At 41.6% G+C, this 24423-nt stretch overlaps 1 protein-coding gene across 2 annotated transcripts in view; it reads left to right on the top strand.

The window, feature by feature from the left end:
- The window catches only part of ASIC2 (acid sensing ion channel subunit 2), a 483092-nt gene that overhangs the window by 409918 nt on the left and 48751 nt on the right, over positions 1 to 24423 (top strand). For both annotated transcript variants that reach the window (XM_042476899.1, XM_042476898.1), the window contains exon 2: positions 6913 to 7063. In XM_042476899.1, the coding sequence (XP_042332833.1) occupies positions 6913 to 7063 (151 nt within the window). The remainder of the gene's footprint in view (positions 1 to 6912; positions 7064 to 24423) is intronic.

The following is a 24423-nucleotide window of genomic DNA, read 5'->3' as shown; positions in this document are numbered from 1 at the left end:
TTCTAAGATGATGTTCCACAGATTGTATTTTGGCATGATGGTTGATTTAGCGTTCTTTAGTGTTTTTCCTCTAATTTTGATATTAGCAGTTCATGGTCTGCACCATAATCGTCTCCTGGTCTTTTTTTTTCAGATAAAATAGAGTATATAGTTTGTCTGATTTCTGTATTGACCACCCAATGGTGTCTATGTTTACAGCTGCCACTTTGGTTACTTGAAGAATGCGTTTGTGATGAACAAACTGTTGGCCAGGTTCTGATGAAGTGAAAATTTACATTAGTGCACCTCTGACATGCTAGTGGCTGTATAAAACCAGTATGACCCTTTTACCATTGAGATGCAGTTACACATCTTGGGGGAAAGAAACAGATATTGCAAGAAGGCCACCAGCAATGGGTCCAGGAGGGGGACAGCTGTTCCAGATTGTGCAATCGCAGCCAGATAGTGCCTGTATATATCTGCAGCCCCCAATTGGTCATGGAGGTACATCATGGCATCTTGAGTACAAGGAGATACTGAATCCTTCTTTCCAGAATGGCTGGAATAGAGCATGTGCTGTGACAGTGGGAAGTTACACCAGTATATGTCACCAGTAGAATTCTAACCTTAGGTTCTTGAGGCCAAGAGATAAAGTTTCAGGACTAAATTTGAATTCTAGATCCAACAATATTAGATCCACTGAATCTGTGGGATTCGCATGAGTATGGACTTGCCATTCAGCAATTTATTCAAGGAATCTATTCTAGTTGGGGCAATTGTAATTGGTATCATGTTCCATGCCACACATGCAATTCCTGTCTCTAACCCAATTACAAGGAACTGTAGGAATACATTATTGAAATGGAAAGGAATATAGAAAAGTGCAAGGAAACAAAAAGAAAATGGAGATATGCTTGAGTGTAAATCCGCCTGTTATTTGGCAAATTCACCTTTTTGTTGGAGTTTTGATATTTTTTCCTTAACTGTATTGAATGCACATGACCCTGACAAGTGGGAGAGATTGCAAGAAAATTTAAGGAAATGTTACCGTGAAAGCAGCAACAAGGCTTAAGACCCCAGAAGCAAAAAAAGAGAAAGAGAGAGAGAGAAGCAGTAGCAGGAAAGGGCCCTCCTGCTACCTCCACTATCATTCCGAGAGGGCCTGTTCATTTAAAAAGACCAGCCGTCATGGTCACTCTCTAGTGCTGGTTGGAGGGAGCCTGCAAACACACACACACCCTGTGTCCCATCCCTGTCATTGATGGAATAAGCAGGGAAGATGATGGCAGTGCAGCCTTTCTGTCATGGTCTGGATGGGTTCCTAGAACTGGTGCCACTCTCTTCCATGTTCTCCATACTTCCTCTCTGTATGGAAGGGACTATAGGATAGGATGTGTGGCTTTGGGGGACCTTGGTTGTCTGAAATCTCACAAGCCCAGCCCAGTCCATTCTACCTATACCTCTATGCAAGGAGTAGACACACATGGCTAAATAAACTGAGTACAGGCACTGAGGATCAATGGCGTCACTAGGGTTGGCATCACCCAATGTGGGTAACTCATGGTGTCATCTCCACTTGATCTCCTCCCATATCACACCATACAGAATCCTCAGTAATGTTTTTTGTAATACTGTTACTTATAAAATGTAATTCTCATATATCACTGAACGTAATGGCAATAGTTGTGGCATAGACAACTAGCAAAGTTAAAATTATACCTTTAAATTACAATATCACACACACAGCCTAAATGAATTTACACGGACACAGGTTCATGTGGCTAAAGTAAAAATTTGGTAAGATGTAGTGCTTTTAAATAAAATTTTAAAGAAAAATGTTTTATTTTTATTTTTTTAAAAACAAAACTTTTAAATGTAATTTTAAAAAATTATCTGGGGCCTCTCTTTTCTCCTTCCACTGAGCCTCACCCCAATCACACCATCTCTTCAGCATTTTAAAGAGACACAGGCAAATGGCACAGCCTATTTCTGCCAAAAGGCAGTTGTTGTGGGGGGCAGTGGTGTCACCCCACTTAGGGTGCCACCTGGTATGGTCTGTACCTCCGCACTTTCTTAATGACACCACAGCTGAGGATTCCCTGCTGCGTGTACTTCTCCCCTTCACATTTCTGTGTTTTTACTGCAAGAAACACCACTTCAGCTGCCGCAGAAACAATTGCTCTCTAAAGTGCAAAGCGGTTCTTCTTGGCTTGGCTGGGGTGTGGATCAGGGTAGCTGTGACAGTTAAATAGCCTTTTGTCTCAGTGGCTGGGGAAATTGCAAACGGCCTCATTAAGAAGGATACAGCCAGTTTGTGCACTGAAATCTCCCTTCGTCTCTCTCTTTTTCTTCCCCCTTCTCTCTGAAGAGCGATGAGGCGGTGATTGAAAAGGATATTAGAGGTTTGTGTTGATATGGCGAGTGCCTCTGGAGTTCAAAAGTATAAGCCATGCTTTGTTTGTTTGGAGGGAAAAGGCGTTTGGGTGAAAATCCAGCATCCAGGCTTGAGATGCTTCCCACGTCTTTGTGACCTTTTTGAGAAGAAAAAAGAGTCGGGGTCAAAGAACTGAGAACAGCTACAAAAGCAACACAGTTTCCCTGCTTTCTCTAGAGCAGCCCCTTTATTTCTCTGCAGCTTTGATTGTTTTTTCTTCTTCGAGAGACCTTATCTTTCCCTTTGGATGCTGTCCAGGCATCCTTTCACCTGGTGTTTGAGCGGTACCTTGGTACCCTTGAACTGTCACCTCCAGACTGGCTTGTCCTTAGTCTTGTTACTGTATGCGTTCTCCCCAAATCTTAGAATCGGTCGGTGACCCCACTCAGTTTCTCACCAGCTCTGCTTCAGTTTTATGTGTTGAAACATTGAGACCTGCAAAGATCTGCCAGAAGCATGAGAAATTGGTTATCTCAGCTCAGTGGCACTGGGGTAATTCATAATTAATTAATTCACTTCAGTAAAAGTGGCCCGCAAAGGAAATAGCATGTAGATACCTTTGTTGGGAGATGTTGATTTAAGAAAACTCTGAAGACTCAACACGTTTGGGAGAGATAGAAATAGGGGCCATGACTTAATCGCATAGCAAAGCTTTCCTGAATATAAAATATTCACAAGTGGGACCTGTAACACAGGGATGCAGTGTTTTATCCTTCACCTCCTGAAAGGTGATTTTGATGAAGAAGGCTTGCAATGTGTATTTTGTGCAATTTGGTTGGTTCCATAAAGTATCACTATTTTGTGGATTTTGGATGTTATTGTACTTTGCTGTATGGCCAAGATAGCTACCCCTGGAGTCAGGCTGTGGCAAACCATCTCTGAATAAAACTTGCCAAGAAAATCCTAGAATAAGGATGGTATAAGTCAGGATGAACTTCAAGGCACATAAGAACAGCAAAGCTGACCTGCATGCATGGAGAATTTGAAAGAGAAGATGGCCTTTTTTTATTATTCCTTTTGAAGTATCCCTGTGTTGTGAGGGAGAGAAAGTTGTTTGTCTCTTAAACCTTAGGTATGCATTTTTCCCACCCAAATTAAATCTTTATTTTAGGACACCTACAATAAACTCTTAATGTATTTAAGTAAGGGCTGCATCTGCATTGCAGAAATAATCCAGTTTGACACCACTTTAACTACCATGGCTCAGTGCTATGGAATTCTGGGAATTGTAGTTTTGTGAGACAGCCTTTTCTGTCAGAGAGCTCTGGTGTCCTACCAAACTACAGTTCCTAGTATTCCACAGCATTGAGCCATGGCAGTTAAAGTGGTGTCAAACTGGATTATTTCTGCAGTGCGGATGCAGCCTAAATAGATTGCTTCTCCCTGCTCCTCAGTTTTCTTCCCCCTAACATTCTGTGCCCCAACTGCTGATGCTGTGAGTCCTATTCTAAATCCTGGATTTTTGCCATCCCTTGCCCGAAAAACAGGCAGCAGCAGCAAAGAGAGTGTTCAAGGTGAATGTGGAAGTTCTGTCTCCAGAGGCCTGGAAGCTCACAGTTACTTTGTTGAGCTGTCTTGGGGTATCTTAAAATAATGTATTTTAAAAGTAAAGCAAATTTCTAAACTTAAGCATATCTAGGGAACAGTAGATGGGTGCAGTGGTATCAATAAGGTGTGTGTGGGGGGGTGCAGCCCACACTGGGTGGCACCCCAGAAAAGGAGTGATACCAGGTGGGTCCCAAATCCTAGTCTGAGGAGGTGTGAATGCTCACATCCTGACTTTGTCGTGGCCTCCTCTACACCCTTCCCAACCTCACTACCACAGCACAACTTTCCTCATGAGGAGAATGCTGCTACAGCAGCAAAGGAGAAGAGGCAGGTGAGCGCTCTTTTGGCCGCTGTCACCCCTGGAAGCCCTGCCCGCCAGAATCCCCAAACCAGATGAAATCAAAGGTAGGGATGCCACTGGGTGGGTGGCAAAATGAGATCTTTGTCCCTTCAAATATGAATTCTTGCCCCTTATCAAGTTTTCTTTTCTAGCATTCAAGGGTGAGAAAATCATTCACACCTAGAACTCTTAATTTGCTTTCTTCACATCCCATTGGTAACTTTGCTTTGTTCCTTTTCATTTGATGCCTGATTTTTCCCTCAAATGTTCAGTTTGATGTTAATGCAATTCTAGACATTTGGGAACTGAAAGACACTTTCATTTGGGGGCAGAATTCATATTTGAGAGGCAATCTTCTCATTGCTACCCTCCATCGTGACACCCTTGCTAAGCAGTCACCTGAATCTTGAGTGGCCCCATGCCACTTCCAAAGTGATAAGCATTTGCTCACATTTGGTCACCCAGGTTAGAGGGAATTGTTGGCCACATAGAGACAGGAATTTGGTGCCTGACTTGATTCTTCTTCCTTCTCTAGAGCCAGCAAAAGACAAAATATGTGGAATGCATGCAAAATTTGCTTAAGTTACGTCAATCAATCAATCAATCGAATGCCTTTATTGAGGTTAATAAATCGTAGGCAAAAAAAAGAACAAAATACAACACTTATCAAAACATAAGAGCAATCACATAAAAATACATTACAGAAAATCCTGTATGGTACAAAAGTTACAAGATTATAGACAGGAGTTAAAGTAATTATATTCCTTTTGAAATATTAAATTCAGGTTTGAAACAATTTTCAGCCCTGCCGTTATTGCACATTATGCAACCAGAACTATTAATTCATCACTCCCTAATCAGTCAAATGAATGTTTGATTTAAAACAATCAAAATCAGTATATTATTATCAATAAGGAGATATAAACTGTATTTCACATCAATATCTAAATCACCCCATTTCTTTGTAAGGGTTTTGTCCAAGGGGGAACTATTAACATTTGTGGCACATGGCTTTGCAGGTTTTAGTAACAGAGAAAATAAGCTTTGCAAGCTTGTTACTTTATTTTTACAGGTTTCAATTTTGGAGAGGCAGAATGTTTATATATGAGATATATATATATATATAAGCTAAAACTGCAAGTTGTATCTTATTAATTTATTGTTTATTAATATGATATTTATGGATTTTGTGTTGTTCATTAGTTGAACTGGTGTTTTCTTAATTTTTGAAATGCGAATTTATTGGTTTATAGGATATTATTGCAATTTAATTGCAGTAATTTTTCACATTATTTCGCTGTCATTTGAATGTATTTACTGTTGTATTAGGATGTCAGCAGACTTCCTTTGAAAGGAAAGGCAGGATTCAAATATTCAGGTGGGAGTACTCAGTTTTTATTCACGCACACACATACACAGTGTGTGTAAAATGCTTCACCCAAGCATAAGGCAGTTGCTTTTGAAGCTGATCTATTAGCATGTGTGTTTGCAGTCATATTGCATCTTTGGTGAAGTCATTCTCTGTGGGTGCATGTGTAAAAATGTTGGAAGCTGAAATCTCTCTGATGGTTGTATGTATAAAGTTGGTTAGGTCAGTGGGACACAAATATAGCTTACCCAGAGATAACATCAGTTCCATGATAAGGCACTGTGAAAGTATAGAGAAATCTGAGAAGACAAAACCATAGTTGATCATGGAAGGTAATTCTTAGGCTGAGCTCTGAACTCTGTACCTGTGGCCAGATATTACAATTAAGACTTTTTCTGCTTACTTTTTTCAACATCAGAAGTGTGGTTGATAGTAACATTTGGAAGCAGAGCCTTCTCTAAAGTAATGTTTTCCTGACTGTATGGGGACTTATCAGCCCCATTCTCCTGGGATTGAGATGAGTATTTGTGTTATTGCATGGCAGATGTAAGGATAGTTCTGCTACTGATATTTGTGCTGTTCTGTTTTAGGTTTATTTACCATTTATTATTGTAAGGTGGATATTTCAAAAATGTATTAATTTGATTAATTAGGAGCCACTCAATTTGTGTTTTGGGGTGGGTATGGGAGAGTGAAAAGGGAGTTATAGGGCCCATACAGACAGGTCAAAATAAAGCTGCTTCGGGTCACTGGAGGAATGCTGTTTAAATGATGCATGTGTCCTAAGAGGCCAGAAGCCACTCCAAAGCCACGCTCCAGTCCTAAGGACTGGATCACAGCTTCTGACCTCTTAAGATGCATACATCATTTAAACAGCAGCTTTATTTTGGCCTGTCTGTACGGGCCCATAGATGAAAAATAGGTCAGCTATAGCTTATTGTATGTACATCCTATAACCAGCAACCTGGGGTGGGGGGTAGGGGGCATTGCTTAGGCATGATTTACATGAGAATCTTTATGTATGAATATTAGCCAACTAGAAGTTCAGGCCAGGCAGCAACTATCCAGTGATAGATAGTCCTATAGTTGTAACAACATTGTACACACCTTTAAAACTTTGGCACTAGTTAGTTGCTGAGACCTTTCTCTGCAGAGTCTATTGGAAGGAGATTCGACAATGTCACTGAATTTTTTCTCTCTCCCCCATCTCTCTTCCCCTGCCTCTCCTTCTCTTTTCCATAGGTGTTTACGAAATATGGGAAGTGCTACATGTTTAACTCAGGCGAAGATGGGCATCCTCTGTTGACCACATTCAAGGGTGGGACAGGCAATGGCTTGGAGATAATGCTGGACATTCAGCAGGATGAATACTTGCCAATATGGGGAGAAACAGGTAAGAGGAAAACTATTTTGTCTGCCTGTTTGCCTCCTCTCTCTCTCTCTCTCCCTCCCAACATGTGTCCCTGGTACAGGATCCAAGGTGGCTTAGAAGTAATTAAAAACTGGGTACAGCTTAAAAATTATACAAAAGTTAAAAAACAATTAAACAATGGTTTCATAAAAAACCCACAAAGTTAAAACAATCTAAAACACAAAGGCAAAACACAGTTCCATTAAAAGACCTGTCTGCCACTTGAATTGTAAGTCAAAGGTCTGCCTGAATGAAAAGGAGAGAGAAGGCCATGGGAGTAGATTTTGCAACCTGGGAGCAACCACTGAGAAGGTTCTCTCCTATGTCCTGATCAAATGTCCCTGTGCTGGAGGTGGAAGCAAGAGAAAGCCTTAAAGGTCTGGCTTATACAGGGAGTTGTGCCCTTTCAGATAGTCTGGACCAACATTGTACAGGCTTTAAAAGTCATAAGCAAAACTTTAAATTCTGCCTGGAAATGGACTGGTAGCCAGCGAAGCTGTTTTATCAGGAAGATTATGTGTAGCCAGCTCCAAGTATTATACGGACACAGCATTTTGGACCATCTCCAGTTCAGAATGCTAACAAGGAATGCTGGACCAACAAAATTGTAAAAACAAAAACAAAACACAATTTAATTGAATTAAATAGAACAAGTCTTCTGGGTGAGAGCAAAGATATAGATGAAGCCACCTTCGGTCCCATGGGAGGAAGTTGGCTTATAAATAAATAAAGTAAGTTAAGGGGTGTTCTCACTTGTGATTTAAAACTAATTTAAATACAGCGATTCATTTTAAAGCGATTCAAAATACAGCGAGTGTTATCCCGCTTTTCAATTCGCTTTATTTGTATCGTTCCCATTTACTTAACGTTTTATTTTAATTCACTGTAATTGACCCTGTTTTGTCCTCATTCAAGGATGAATCGGTGTATATTTAAACTGGTTTGGTTACTTTTTCGTTCACATTCACTTGTTTTGGCTGTCAATCAAAGCGACGTCATCATGACGTCACATTAATTCGGAGTAACATACACCGATGTAGCCTGTACCTGCGTCGCCACTACCTGGCCGTTTTTAATTCGTTATAAATTTCGCGGTTGTTTTTTTTAAAAGAGCCAATCAGGAGGCGCTTATTCGTCCTCTTCTGTGTCTCCCCATATTAACTGCCATAACTCAGTGCTCGGGAATCCTGGGAATGGTAGTTTATTATGGCACCAGCACTCTCTGGCAGAGGAGGATAAATGTCTCACAAACACAACAAACACAACCATCCCATAGTTCCTCTGGAAAGAGCCTCGGTGGCCCCAAATTCGCTTTGGCTGCCCTATGAGGAGAGAATCTTTGGGGAAGATTGCTCCCAGGGCTGTCAGGAGAGCCTTGAAGTGGGGATATGTCCTGCAAAACCCATCCCATAGTTCCTCCAAAGCCCATCTGCTGCTCAGGCAGAGGTGAAAAAGAAAAAAAGAATAGTTAAAAATGGTGTTCAGTGGCTCTCCTCACACATCGGTCTATGAAAGAGGAGCAGAGGGGAGGTTGCAATCCACTGAAGGAAAGGCTATTATGCGAATGGAAGAAAATGGCGCTGGCGATGCAGAAAGAGACCAAAGAGGGTGACACCCCCAGGCCAGCCCATCACGCTCCGCTCCTCCCATCCAGTTGACCCAATTCAAAGGTTGAAACGTTCCTATTTAAATATTCCGAATCCTATCCCGAATCAAGGAAAAATTGTAGGTTCGACCCTTCTATTTTTTTAACCCGGATTATACACCATTAACACAGATTAAATAAAAATCCACTTTACTATTCAGATTTTAGTGGGAACGATTGCGGGTTACTCTGGAACTGTTCTAGAGTTAATTCGGTTTCTAATAGGAATGCTATACCTTGGATTCGATTTGTAACACGGAGTATAAGCCATTGAGAACACCCCCTAAGTAAGTAAGTAAATAGTCCTATTCAGTGCACTTCATTCCCCCCTCCCCCAGGTTTGAGGAGCAAAGAGAGGTCTCTTTAGATCTAGGTCGACTTTACTTCCTTCAAACACTGTAAACCTGTCTTGCTGGCTTTGGGGCCCCTCCTGCCCATTTTTCTGAGCAAGGCCCTGGACTTGTGCTGTGGACTTTGTCCCAAAGTCCTGCTCTTATGGCAATACTGTTTCTCAGGGAGAAGATTAGAATAACAACCCTTCTTCCCTGAGAGATAAACCATAGGAGCTTCTAACTTCAGTCTCCAATTTTCTAGTATTATAGAAAATGAGATAATGCACATGTTTTGCACCTAGAACTTTTATATTTGTTATGTCTGCATTTACTTGGTAACTAAACTGTATTCCTAAATGCTCAACTGAATTTTTCGGTTACTATAATGCTAATGATTTGAGGACTAAAGGAGAATTTCATTAGGAGGACTGAGTTCTTATTTGAGAGGCTGATCTCTCTTTTTGCCTTTCCCCCATAATGTCACCCCTGGCTATACACCTTTCAGAAATGCACCACTGAACTCAACGGTGTATATATTAAAGAATGAAATGAGGGTGAAAAATTAGTTTTGCAGGAGATCCCCCCCCCTTTTCATTGGTGTGATCCAGGTATTGCAGAACAAAGAGACAAGGAAAGAGTTTCCCCGAAGCTGCTTGATAGTAACGCATGTGTATGCCTATGCACAAATGTGTGTGCACGTGCACAAATACACAGAGAGAGAGAGTCTAATTATCTGCTTTTTTCTGGTATAAGAAATACTAAAATGTGGAACAAGGAGATAAAAGAAGGGTGAAAAATGTACACTTTTACCTTGCCCTTTCTCTAGTGAAGCTTATTTGATGGCAAAGCATGCAACAGAGGCAGGTTGGGGTGAGAGATTGCTACTTACCCAAGGACCTTTATGGCTAAGACATGATTTTGCATCTATCCTGGTCCAAGCCAGCCCTTCTTTCATTATACTTCACTGCATTCTGCTCGACAATGTTGAGTGGCTTCTAAGTGCTAAATTAGATGGAAAACCATGACTGGATCTTCTGTGTCTCTGCATTTATTTTGAAAGCTGTCAGAGCAGGTCTGTGGGGTGAGATTGAAATGAGAGTATGGTTGTGGGGAAGAGGGGAATAAACTTTTCCCTATCCTGTTTTTCTTTTCTTTTCTTTTCTTTTTTTATATATATTTTTATTACACAAAAATATGATATATACAATATACAAATATGAATACCGAACAAATACAAACATAATACACAACAACGCACGGATACATTAAACATACATGCTTATTCATTACTGTTTAAAATTCTCTTCAAGTACTTCCAGCAACCATTATGGTACTTAGCTATCTTAACATATACTATATTCCACCACATCCAGCTTGAATTTCTTAGCTTTTGTTATCCTGTCTATCTATCCTAGGATAGAAGCCGAGTATAACTCAATTCCAGTTGGAATCTCCCAGAATAATAAGGGCCTATAGTCTAGCTTCTTCTAGAACAGTCAATATATTGAGACGCCATGCCATATCTATGATATCTTAAGCCCACAATATAAATCCAAACATTTCCATCCAAATACCCTATCCTGTTTTTCATATGTGACTTTTCATCAAGCTGCTGTTTGCTCTCTTGGGCGTGTTACAGACCGCCCCTTTGAGGCGGCCTGTAACCGGCCCTTTCCCCGCTGTATCGGGGCCTCAGCTGCCACAACGGCAGCCTCTGAGGCCCCGATCCACTGCTTTCCAGGCCGCTTCCCCGCAGCCTGGAAAGGGGTGTCCTTGGGGCTTCATGCCCCAAGGACACTCAATGGCGGCGGGGAGGAGGAGAAAGGGGCCGCTCAGCCCCTTTCTCCCTTGCGTCCCTGGCGCAGCCATCTAAAGGCTGCGCCAGTGATGCAAACTGCAGAAGGAGCTCTGTTTTGGAGCTCCTTCTCGTGCCGCGGAAAGAGCGCTCTAGGCGCCCTCATGCAGCGCGACGACGTCACAACCGCGCCGCCTCGTTTGGAGGCAGCGCAGTGGTGACGTCGTAATGGCAGCCCCCGTGTGGAACGGGCACCGCCATTTTGTACGGACTGGGTCCATACTAGGGTTTGGGGCATCAAGAAGTGACGTCCCTTTCTAACCCTAGTATGGACCCAGTCTGTACTATTACGCCCATTTGTAATGGGCCTTGGGGGAAAATATAGTACAACAGCTTCTTTACTCACATTTTAAAAGACTGGAAGCCTAGTTATATTATAGATGGATAGGCTCAATCAAGGAAACCATAGCCCTGAATTTGCAGGACCTGTGCTGACCTATTGTTGACCAGAGTTCTCAAAGATCTTTCATTCATAGGTTTAGCCTAAGTAGAAGCTGTTTTCATGGTAGATGAGAACAACAAAAAAAAGCCCATTAAAGACCTCCAATGTGTCATCTTGTTTGGTCCCACATACATGAGAAAGTTCACCAAGGTGGAATCTCTTTCTTTGAAGTTTTCACCAGAGTATTTTAGTTTCCATCAGTTCAATATGCTTGTGATATTGATGTTGCTAGCAAATAGCTAAGAGATGATCCGTGGTCCTCTTGAATGTTACTGTCTGCACTAGCTTTTAAATGTTTTGTGGAATAGCCTCTGTATCTTCTGTTTTTTAAGGCTAAACTACTGTTCAAGCCATGATTTTTTCTTGTCAGCCATGGCAACTTTCATTGAACAGGACTGTGGATGACCTGGACTCTTGGGAGGTTCCTCATACATAAGGTCCCCCTAAGTTGAAGCAGATGTCCACACTCCACAGGGGATGTGTGGTGATCCAGATGTGGAACTGTCATTCCCACCAGCAATGGCCAGCTTAATTTGTGGGGAGATGACTTGCATAGCACTATGCAGAGAGCCACATACAGTATTCCACATCTCTGAACTACTCCCTGCACTGCCAGAACTCTGGATGGTGGAGTGAGCAACAACTAGGAACAGGTGACAAGGTGACTTTCAAAGAACATGTCCATGCCAGTGCCCTGCTGTGCCATTTCTTTAGTCTGCCAGAAATTTCTTTGGTCTTTGATCCATAGCTGAGGCAAACCCATGCATCAGAGCCAGACTATGCCTGGCATAGTGAATCGCTGAACTGGAGCAAACCTGCTTGGTGCTGTCTAAACACATGCACACATGCTTTATTTTAATAATGAGGATCATCTGTATTGGTTACCATAGCAACACTTAATTTGGCTCTCGGCACACAAGATAAAAAAAGAGTTGAGACTATCCAAATATTAGAGTTAAAATACTAGAGTGGGTTTGGTATGAAATTTCCCTGGGCAAAATGTGAATTCACTCAGCAACTTTAGACCTGCTCACTTAACTTCAGCTTCAACCCCTGTCCCATCCTTATCTGCCACATGGGAAGAATAATGCCTCACTAAACAATAGTGAGAACTAGCTAGGGCACTGCTTGTCATGGAGGATCAGCATCATGCCTGTTCTGCTTGTTTCATTTAGAGGAAATCACTACATGAATCCTGTACTTCATATAGTACACCACCATCCACACTCTGCCACAATGTTTAAATATGATCAGACCCTGGAAGATTGCTTTTAAAAAGTATTTCATTATATAACTCCCCAGAAAGCCCTCTCTAATAATTCAAATGTTGCAGGGGGAAAATAATCATAGTACTACTGTATTCTGCTTTGGTCATGTGAAATAATGTGCTCAGCTCTGAGCACATTCAAGAAGGATAATGACAAACTGGAACACATCCGGAGGAGGGCAGTCAGGTTGATCAAAGGTTTGGAAACCAAGCCCTATGAGAAACAGCTTGTGAAAGCATGGTATGGTTAACTTAGAAAAGGGAAGATTTAAAAGGTGGTATGTTAGCATCTTTAAATATCTGAAAGGATGTCATGTGGAAGATGAGGTAAGGTTATTTTCTGCTGCTCCATAGACTGGATTTAAATTACAAGAAAAGAGAATCACATTAGGAAGAACTTACTGACTGTAAGAGCTATTTAATAATGGAGTAGGCTATATTAGTGATTGGTGGGTTCTCCTTCTTTCGAGGTGTTTAAACAGAGGTTGTATGGCCATCTCTCGGGAAAGTTTTAGTTATGTATTCCTGCATGGCAGAGATTTGAGAATATAGTTCTTATGATCTCTTTCAATTTTACGATTCTGTAGTTCTTTTATTCCAGTCCTCATTTCTTTTTAGACTCCGGAGAAAGATAGTCTTTAAAAATACAAAAATGGACAAAAACTCCCCAGAGCATTTTCTCCCACCAAAAGAAAAAGGAATGAATGAATGGCAATTACTACATGAAAAAATGTAGCAAATAAAGAATATTATCTTTAGTTACGTTATTTGAAAAGGGATGATGTTACACTCTCATTGCATTCCACACTCTACCCCCACAGTAAGGTGTTGTTAGTTGTAATGTGTTACTTCCAAGCTCTGGGAGAGATGCTATTTAACAAACAAGAAGAAAGCCAAAGTAGTGAGTTAAACCACAAGTTTCACTTTGCTTGACCAAAACTTGCAAAATAAGGCTGCAGCCCTATAGATATGTATAGTATTAGGGAGTAAGGCCCATTGAACTCAAAATGTGCAGCTGAGTAGATATGTATGGAGCGTGTGTGTGTTGCTTTACCTTCAAATCCCTTCCAAGTTATGGCGACCCTAAGGCAAACCTATCACAGAGTTTTCTTGGCAAATTTCTTTAGGTATGTATAGAACTATACAAACACATCACTATTTCCATTTTCCCCCCTTTGAGTGTGGCATATACATAAGAGACGCATAGTCTGGCCAGCATCCATCCCTGCTCTGCAAACTGAATGGTGGACTGCTCTGCTTTCTTCCACCAGAATCCAGCTCTTCCACTTGTAAATCTCTGTGGCAGCTACCTCCTTCCTAAGTAGGACTTCATCTTGGGCTCCTCTATTAAACTCCACCATAAAACAACCTCTGCTGAGGCGCCAACAGCCTCACAAAAGGAAGGACGCAGCTCTCTTTTAAATGATGTTAAAAGGCTGCATTACCAGGTAGCAATATTTAGTTGTGGCCATAAAAAAGTGACAAGGTTCTTGATTTATATTTCTGGGAACATAAAAACTCCAGCTAGATGAATAACATCCTTAAAAGCACTAGCAGGCAGATGGATAAATAAACCCCAGGAGGTGGTAGAGGAGGAAGACTAAAAGGAGCATGCTGGCCTGAGAGCTTGTCTCTGAGCCAGCCCTGGTTGCCCTTGACCTTCATGGAGGACAGGAGAAGATGTCACCCAGAGGAGAGCAAGCAAATGTTCTCTCATCTCATTGCATCTTGGACTTTTTCCTAATGAGGGGAGAAATACAAGCAATTAGCTGTGTTTTCCCAGAAAGAAAAGGTCAACAGTATTTCCCCTTTTCTGCTGACAGACCAGGGACCATAGAAAATGAGACAGCACCAGCTGATTTTTCTTTAATGAGGGATAAGGTGAGTGCTCCAACTCTGTCTCATTCCTAAGGTATTTTGAGGACTGATTCACACATTCAGTATTGTTTGATTGTTTGTTAGCTGCTTCTCCCTGTGGGTCAAGGTGAGGGGACAACAGAGTAAAATGCAGCACATTATGTCAGTTAGAATCACATAAACCAGTTAAGAACACATGCCATTAGTTAACATGTAAAGTGAATATATTATACTAAAACAATCAATCCATACTTTAAAATCCATAATTTAAAAATCATTGGGATAGGCCCACTAAAATAGGTTGGTCTGTAATGCAGTTTTAATTTCTGTCAGTGTATCCAGCTGTCACATCTCTTTCTGCAGGTCATTTGGGGATGGCTGAAGAAAAAGTCCTCTGGATGACAGTTGCTAGCCTAGTCCTGGCTGACTGCAGTAATTGGCAGTTTAGGGAGGGGTATTGCCAGTTGGGAGAAGGGTATTTAGGATTATCAGTCAGAGAGTTCTAGTGCCTTACCACACTATAAAGTCTAGAATTCCATAATACATTGAACAAATTCAAGAGTTTATGTATCTTGGCTCCATTATGAATCAGAATGGAAATGGCAGTCAAGAAAACAGAAAAAGAACAGGACTTGGAAAGGCAATTGTGAAGGAACTAGACACAACCCAGATCTGTAAAGATACATAATTGAATCTTAAAGTTAGGTTTGTCCATGCCGTCGTGTTTTCCGTTTCTATGTATGGTTATAAAAGCTGGGCAGTAAAGAAAGCAGATGGGAAGAAAATCAGCTCATTTGTAATGCAGTGCTAAAGAAGAGTTCCACTGATACCAGAGACAGCTAAAAAGACAAATCAACGGGTCCTAGAGCATATCAAACCTAAAAGCCAAGATGACTAAACTGAGATTGGCATGCTTTCGCCATATCATAGACAATAATTCTTGGTAAGGTAAAAGGCAGTAGGAAAAGAGGAAGACCACATTCCAGATGAATAGATTCTATCAAGGAAGCCACAGCCCAGAATGTGCAAAACCTGAGTAGGGCTGATGATGATAGGATGACTTGATGGGGTTGCCATAAATCAAAGTCAACTTGACAGCAATTGACAACAGCAACAAATCTATAGTGTGGAGAAAATAGAAAACAAAAGAGGAAGACTTCTCTGCCTGTTCATGAAACACAAGAACTTGGGATCACTTACATAGTAGAGTTATCAATACAACAAGTGAAATACTTTCAAAAGCAAGTATTTCACATGATGCATAATTAAGAAGCACAATTAAGTTATGGAGTTTGCCACCATAAGGCAATTAGCAAAGAAGACTTAAAAGGGGGAATTTGTGGAGATGTATCCAGAGTCAGGAAAAGTTATTTTTTTGGTCCTAGAAATTCTCAGCTAGTAGGGAGGTATTGGGAGCTTTGATCCAAAAGATGCCTCTTCCAAACTCTGAGTCTATTCAGTGATATGAAAACGATATGTACCTCAAGGTTCTTAGGCAAAGCAACTTTTGAATATTATTCCCTAGAATCAAAAGAGCACGGAGAGATGATTGTGGCTGACCACTGTTGGAAACAGAATGATCGGCTCTATCAGGAGTGCAAAGCTGTGGCCCTACAGATGTTGTTAGACTCTTCAGCTCACTTTTATCCCCAGTTAGTATAGCCAAAGATCTGGGGTGTTGAGAGCTGGACTCCAGCCACATCTCAGAAGCCATAGGTTGCTCATCTTTGGATTAGTAGACTTTTGGTGTGATCATGTACGTTCCTATAATGGCTTTTTGCTGCTGCAGTTTGCTCCCAGCATCTACTGACTCTAAATACAGATATTTCAGTTTGCTATGATAGTTCATAGGCATTGACAGCCACCCCTCACATACTGTATGTACCTATTCCTTTTCTTAAAGCCATCTCTAAGGGGAAAACAGGGTTCTACAATAGCCATTTGCATTTCAGCTGCCTTGATTGTATCACTGAGAAAATAATTTTCTTTAATCTGCTCAGGGCAGTCTCTCTGGTGCACTTGAACTGAAGAAGTGCTGCTGTTGCCAAAGTGCTGTTGCCCTTTAGCTGATTCCTGTTCCCACTGAGTCATGTTTTGGCCTGACGCTCTTCTCTCACTAATCTTTTCTAAGGCCTTCTCTCTTAGCTTCCTATAAGAACAGTGTTTTCCCCCTCCTTTTATTTATTTGAGGCTTGAAAAAGATCATTTCAATAAGACTACAAAGAGCCATAGGTCCTGTGAAGGAGACTTGTAAGAAAAGGAGCTCAGACTGAGAACAGGTTGTACTTTTATTTCCACAAGAACAAATACACCATATCTTGTTGGGGTTTTACCAGATTGAGTAGCCTGATCCCTGAATAGTTTTCTGCACACAGTTTAGAGTTAGGGCACATTTACAACACAATCCTAAGCATGTTTACACAGAAGAAAAAACCCACTGAGTTTAATAGTAGTTATTCATAGGTAAGTGTATTTAGGGTTTCTGTTTTAATATGTGAGGAGAGAACTGCCAGGGCTTAAATTTGCAACTGGGATGTTTGTGAACATTCTGTGACATCATATACATTTTGTGGTTGTCTGCTGCAGTTGTTTTCCTGGCTTCAGTATATACTATGCAATTGTATAGGGATAATGAGAAAGTGTTGGCGTAATCATATTGCAGTAGGAGTTGCAGGATGATGGGTAACTGGAGCACTTATCATTGATGCTAGTAACAAGGCACATCTTCATATGCTTTTAACTGCTTATCTGGAGGAAGTAAAAAAGATAGAAGTGGGTAGGCTAGATCAGGATCAGAGTAGTCATGTTCAAGTAGAGGAGAGTTGGGAAGTTCCAGTAAGGTGAAGTTAAGGTAGTTCAGGAAGACCTTTAGTGATAAAAATAAGCTTAGGGGGAAAAGGCTTAACAATAGAGGAAAAGAATGGCTCCCCACAAGGAAATGAAAGGTGTGCCGAGGTTTTATTGCTTTTACTCATGTGGTTTGAGTTTCATGTTCTCCTGTCATTATAACTCAAAACTGACATTTGCCAAGAATATCTTTGCTAGCGGCTTGAAAGATTTCGTCTCTCTGTTTCCTGCCCTTACTTTCTCCTGTGCAGTTCTGATTGAAACAGGAAAAAGGTTTTGCAGGGTAGGAGGGACTGGGGCTCTATTGATATTCAGGGTTCCCCCCCCCCCCGTCCATTCCTTCCACCACCACCACCACCCTTGTTTAACTGAATGCACTGCAATATAATTCATTTTTGTTGGCTACCTTGGGTCCCACTCTGGGAGAACAGCCGCATATAAATTAGATAGTTTCTCAGCCTCTGTGAGAAAGGATGTCTTGACACATCAAGACCCCTTGTCAAACCAAGATGATAAATTGTAATGAGAATTTTCATATTTTGGCGCTTACTGCAAAAAATAAAAAAATGGTAAAAATGGGTATTGTCCCAAAAAATAATGTATTTTTGTGCAAAAAAAAAGTGGGTTGTTTTTTTTTTATGTGCAAAAACCAGTAGTTTATTCCAAAAAGAGTGTTTTTGTGCAAATGGGGTTTTTGCCAAAATGAGAATATCATTGGAAAATGCACAAAAGTCATCACAATCTCATCCAGAACCTTTGAAGCGTTTTGGTCTCGCATGTGGAAATTAAAGAAGTGAAGATTTAATTCCCTATTCTTTCATGATGAATACACTGTGTTTGGGGCACCATATGGGCCCATACAGACAGGCTAAAATAAAGCTGCTTTGGGTCACTTTAGAGATATGCTTTTTAAATGATGCATGCATCCTAAGAGTCCGGAAGCCGTGCCAAAGCCGTGCTCCAATTCTAAGGACCAGAACCTGGCTTTGGTGCAGCTTCCGGACTCTTAGGATGCATGCATCATTTAAACAGCATACCTCCAAAGTGACCCAAAGCAGCTTTATTTTGGCCTGTCTGTACGGGGCCATATGATATCCAGAAAGAGGCTCTGTAGCTTACTTCACTGGGCCAAGCAGAAAAGTGAATTGGGGAAAATTGCCAGGGATTGTCTGTGATTTTCTCAGGAGGTTAAAGAAGGAGAAGAGAGAAGGAGAAAGGGTTGAGAAGCTTTTGATTTGTGTCTCCTCTGGATAGCTGAGAGCTTGGATAATTTACCTGACTGGACTACAACTATCAGAATCCCTTGACACTGGCCTTGCTGGTGGAAAGTTTGTGGGAATTGTAGTCCCCAAGCTCTGGACATAAGATAGCATTAACAAATGAGACCATGGACTGAACCTGGTTGACTAAATGAAAGCCCCCCCCCTTCCTCCACCCCACTCTATGGCAGCCACATTGCCAGCCCAGTGGCAGAAAGAATGTGGAGGAATTGGCATTTGTGAAAACAGAATCTGCAGGCACTCTGCTCTCCTCATCACTAGAATAACCTTGGCCTGCCTGCTTCTTGAATAGATACAGAGCTTCTGAGATATAGACCTGGCTCTCAAGTGAACTTGAGCACCCTCATCTCTCTTCCCAGAAATGGAGTATTTATCCTCAGTCTCATTTTTTTGGAGGGTGCTTAACAGAGGCCAGAAGCCACATTTTTGGCTAGATTTGTGCAGTAAACTGTCGGCAGTGCCAAGGTTTATAACTCTTGATTGCCGTTTTTCACAAGCTGCTGAGAACAAGGTTGGTGACAATGATGGATTTGTGTAGTAACAGGAAAAGGGAGGTGAGGCCCCAGACAGCCAGTGACATTACTGGGGGTTGTGGGGAGTGCAGCCTGCATTGGGTGACATCCCAGAAGATGGATGACACCCAGTTGGGCCCTCCTCCAACTGTGACCTTCCCTTCCTACTGAGCCCCTCGTGAAGAGACTTCCACTGCTGCGGTGAAGGAGAAGGCCAAGTGCACCCTTTTGGTCTCCACTGACCCCCAGCAGCCCCCTCCCGGTACTGAGTAACACCAGGAGTGGGGATGCCAATGTAGACAGCAGGCCATGGTACCGCACAGGAAGAGCATTGGCAAAGGTACTAAACTTATGCAGAAAAAAATGAAATGCACAGATATGGCATAGGTGTCACATGGCTTGAGAACAATAAACACAAAGGGGATCTAGAAGTCTTAGGAGTTTATCAAACGGGAGGAATTTCTCTTAAATTTGAATGAAAAGAAAGTGGGGCCAGAACGCATTCACTTAAAGTCGCTAGTTTAGCGTAATTACTTGAATGTGCATGCATTCAAACTGGCTTCCCATTGCCTGAAAATAGCATGCCATTGCCCGAATTTGTGTGTGGCAGTCTATCATGCAATAATGTGAAACCCCATGTTCGCATTCGGACTGACTTCCCATTGCCTGAATTTGCACGTAGTGGGTTATCACGCAATAATGTGAAACCCCATGATTGTGTTCAGATTGCCATTGGATTATACTTCCCCTTGTCTGATAAACTCCTTAGAAGACCACAAGCTGAACATGAGTCAGCAGTGTGATATGACTGCTAAAAAAGCCAATGCAATCCTAGCCTGCCTGAACAGGAATACAGTATCTAGATCAAGGGAAGTAATAGTACTACTCCATTCTACTTTGGTCAGACATCACCTGGAATACTGTATCCAGTTCTGGGTACCACAGTTCAAGAAGGATAATGACAAGCTGGAACGTGTCCAGAGGAGGGTGACCAAAATGTTAAAAGCTCTAGAAACCATGGTCTGTGGGGAGCCGGTTAGGGATCTGGGTGTGTTTAGCCTGGAGAAGAGAAGATTAAGAAGTGACATGATAGCCATTTTAAATATTTGTCATATTGAAGGTAGAACAATCTTGTTTTTGGCTGCTCCAGTGACTAGGACACAGAGCAATGGATTCAAGCTAAAGCGATTCCACCTAAACATTAGGAAGAATTTCCTGATGGTTAGAGTTGTTTAACAGGGGAATACACTTCTTCAGATTGTGGTGGACTCTCCTTCTTTGGAGGTTTTTAAACAGAGGCTAGATGGCTATCATTCGGGAGTGCTTCACTGTGTCTTCCTGCATGGCAGGGATTTGGACCAGATTGCTCTTGTGGTCTCTTCCAACTTATGATTCTATGTGAATGGCAGATGGGAACTGCTGTTCAGCCAGAAAGCACAGGAAGATTAGGAAGGGATGTGTCTCTTGGTCCAAATATAGGGGAGTGAGTCTGGCAAGGTTGCCATGGAAATGGCTGTTAGCATCACTTAGCATCTTGCTCAACTCTGGGGAGGGAGAGCATCAGGGGAAGCTGGAACTAACATTCAACTGGAGTGAGATGTGGCAAGAAAGGGGCCCCGGGAGGCTCTGAAGAGGAAGGAAGGGGAGAAGAGAAGAGCAGCCCCTGGGGTAATGTAGCCTTGAGGCCAGGGAAACTACTCCAAACAGCAAGGCCAGGATAAGAACACACACAGAGACAGACAACTGCAGTTATGGAAAGGTGCTTCAGGGGTTCTGAAAGAACAGCTGACTAGAAAGGAGAATAAAGTAATTCTGGCAGCAAGCAGGGAGAATATAGGACAAAAAAGGGAGTGAAAGAGAGAGAGAGAACTGTTTAGTCAACAATAGAAGGGGGGTTTGGGAATTTTGAATCAAAATCCCAGTCCAATCCATGTTTTCAGAGTTAGCCAGCCTTGTTTCTTTACAGCCTCCCTTCCCCAATCGTGCTTTCTGGGTTGCCATGCTGGGTGAAGATGATGGGGCTCATTATATCTGGAGGCCGCCAGGTTGGGAAAAACATCACTGCCAAGGATGTTCCTACATGATGATGTAGGAATTGATGGCTTACTCTCAGTCTTTGTCCTCCCAGATGTTTTTGTATTCAACTACCAGGATCACTAGTTTGGATTATCAGGGACTCTTGAAGCCCAAAACATCTGGTTTTTGAGGTGTGGAAATAACATCTATGACTTAATTTTTGGTTACCTCCCCCAGTCAAATTAAATCAGGGACACTAGCTTCCCATCCCCAAAGACTGAATTTATTTGACCTGGAATTCTGAAATCTTGTTTTCAGAACCAGGATACAAATCCTTGGACATGTGAAGTGATAGTGAATGTTTAAGGGTGTAAACATGTGCAGAGTGCTTTCTCTTCAGTACTGAGTAATTTTAAGATTGTCCTCATACATCGGGATTAAGAAATTCAGATCAGAAGCTGTGAAAAGTTCCCAACATCTCACAAATTGTCCAAATTGTCCTTTTCACACATCTCAGTTCTAATATATTGACTACAAGGTTTAGTCAATTTTAAAAACACTTCCCTTCCTTATTCTGGCCAAAATGAATTATGTTTGCGGATTAGCATGAATAGCATGAAGGAAGCTTGAACAGCATGACATTAATCATATTTACTTAGAAGTAAATTCTTCAGAGATCTGCATATATGAGTTTAGGTTTGTAACTTTCATATCATAGTGTATGAATTCACAAATTCCTGTTCGTGTGAATCTTACCTGAGCTTTTGCCTGACCCTTGATTTTGTCCTTTTTCCTTTGGAACCAATACGGCTTACATTGTCTGGTAACGTATGAAAACACACTAATGCATCTTCTAGTTATAGTGCTAAGGACTAGGAACATGAACCATGAAAGCAAACTGGGAGGAGATGACTACCAACCATGGGAACTTCCTCCTGAGAGCCTTGTTTTATACCAAGAGCCTCATTTTGTGGTGTTCCATCCTACACAATCCCGCTACATGTTCTGGGCCCCTGAGGGAAATTGAGAAATGTCGCTGTTTATTCAAACAAGCTTCCAACGTTCCAGCAGCAATTCATCTCTGCTGTCTCATCTCTGAAAGCCTCCAGCAGCGGGTATTTATATCCATAACAATCATAACCACCTGATTTGGTTATTTACATGGATATTATATGAGCCTCTATAAATATTCAGCTTGCTGCAAGAATAATTAAGCATTGTTATTGCAATGCAACGACCAGGGAGAGCAATGAAAAATGCCAGAGGCTTGAATACGCAATGACTGATGGCTTCCCATCTCCCTGTTTGTCTCCTTTCCTTTTGCAATCAACAGGGCTGACCCTAGATATTTCACTGCCTGAAGCAGAACAACAACAGAAAAAAAGATATCTCTCCCCATCAAGGAACAGAATAACAAAGGCCAGTTACGTGATCAGAGGACTTGAGACAGATAATTCCATCTATGTCCCTGATTAATTCATAGTTTTAATAACTAACTGGTGCTGAATATGACAGAGCAGCAATGTATATGATATGCTAGAGCTACACTAATTTTATTTTTTTATGAAAGATGGCTGGAAATGGCCCCATCCTCATAGTGAGGAAAAACGTCTGAATTTCAAAAAAGCCATGGTGGTGCTTTTTCATAGTTATACAGGATAAATCTCCTTTATCCAAAATTGCTGAAACCACAAGTGTTTTGGATTTCAGAATTTTTTGGATTTTGGAATGCCGGTAATGAGAGATATCTTGGAGCTGGGAGCCAGGTCTAAACACAAAATTCATTCATGTTTCATATACACCTTATATGCATAGCCTGAAGGTAGTTTTACAGAATATTTTTAATAACTGTATGCATGAAACAAAGTTTGTGTGCACTGAATTATCAGAAAGCAAAGGTGTCACTATCTCAGCCATCTTTAAAAAGTTTCATTGCAATCCAGAACAACCACAATGCTCTTTTCAGCCTCCCATGTGCAAACTGATTCACTTCCATTTTGAAGCCAAGCCCTCCCTCCAGTCCATCTGCCTTGGTCCAGGCCTTGGAGGTAGAGAGGAACTGCTGGACCTCTTACCCTTTCCCGCCACCACTCCCTTCTCCTTCTGTGTCATGTCTTTTTAGATTGTAAGCCCGAGGGCAGGGAACCATCTAACTAAAAAGACTGCATGTACAGCGCTGTGTAAATTTACAGTGCTTCATAAATAAAGGTTAATAATAATAATAATAATAATAATAATAATAATAATAATAACAACAACAACAACAACAACAACTTCCAGGTGGAAATGTGGATGTAAGAGGTGACTGTAAAGTGTGTTGTGGTTCACTCCTCTCCCCCACTCCCATTCCCACACACTGGTATTTAAAATATGGAGGAGAAACCCCTCTGCCACCTCACTCTCTTACAGAAGGTACACACACACACACACACATACACACACACACACACACACACACACACACTCTTCAATGAGAGGATGAATGATTCTGCAAGCATGGTGGTGGGGGGACATTTTTCTCACAAACTTACTTAAAATGCCCAGTGCATTCCCTGTTGCTCATGGCTTTCTTAGCAGCCAGATGTCAGTGCTGAAACCCTAAAACTACTGTAGAATGTTTGAAAAGGTGTGCTTTTTATAATAATTAAATAATTCAAGGCTGCAAGACTGGTTGTTATTATTCCCAATGTATCAGTGGTGTGCAGACTTATATTGCTTTTGTGTCACTTTAACATCATTGCCAAGAGTGATCAATGATGGATATAAACGTGATGAAAGTATCCCTGGGCACCTTCCATCCCTGAACTATGGTTCCTGGGAGATCAAGAATTATTATAATATAGTAACTATCATCCCCCAACTTTGAAGGACTTCCCAAGACATTTTGGTGCCTCAGATAGATAATTCAATTGGGAAAAAAACAACCACCCACAAAGTCATACACATACACTCCCCCAAGTCAAAGTGCTTAGTAGCTAGAGCCATACAAGTTACTCTGGCACTTGAGGCACAAAATCACATATCTCTTCTTATCTTAGGCATTAAAAGATGATGATGATGGAGAATAAGCAGTGGTTTAGGTGTTGGACTAGGAGTCTGTAGACCAGGGTTCAATTCCCCACTCAGTCCCAGAAAACCTTGTGGTAGATTTGCCTTAGGGTCACTGTAAGTTGGAAATGACTTCAAGGCACACAATAACAAAAATAATGTTTGGTTATCCTTTCATGGTTCCCTCCAAAGGCAGCCACCTCCCTCTGCCTAGGGGTAAGCCAGCTGGCTATCTCTGCCC

Source organism: Sceloporus undulatus, chromosome 6, assembly GCF_019175285.1.
Source record: "Sceloporus undulatus isolate JIND9_A2432 ecotype Alabama chromosome 6, SceUnd_v1.1, whole genome shotgun sequence".
Taxonomy (NCBI): domain Eukaryota; kingdom Metazoa; phylum Chordata; class Lepidosauria; order Squamata; family Phrynosomatidae; genus Sceloporus; species Sceloporus undulatus.
This window is presented reverse-complemented; position numbering and strand designations above follow the sequence as displayed.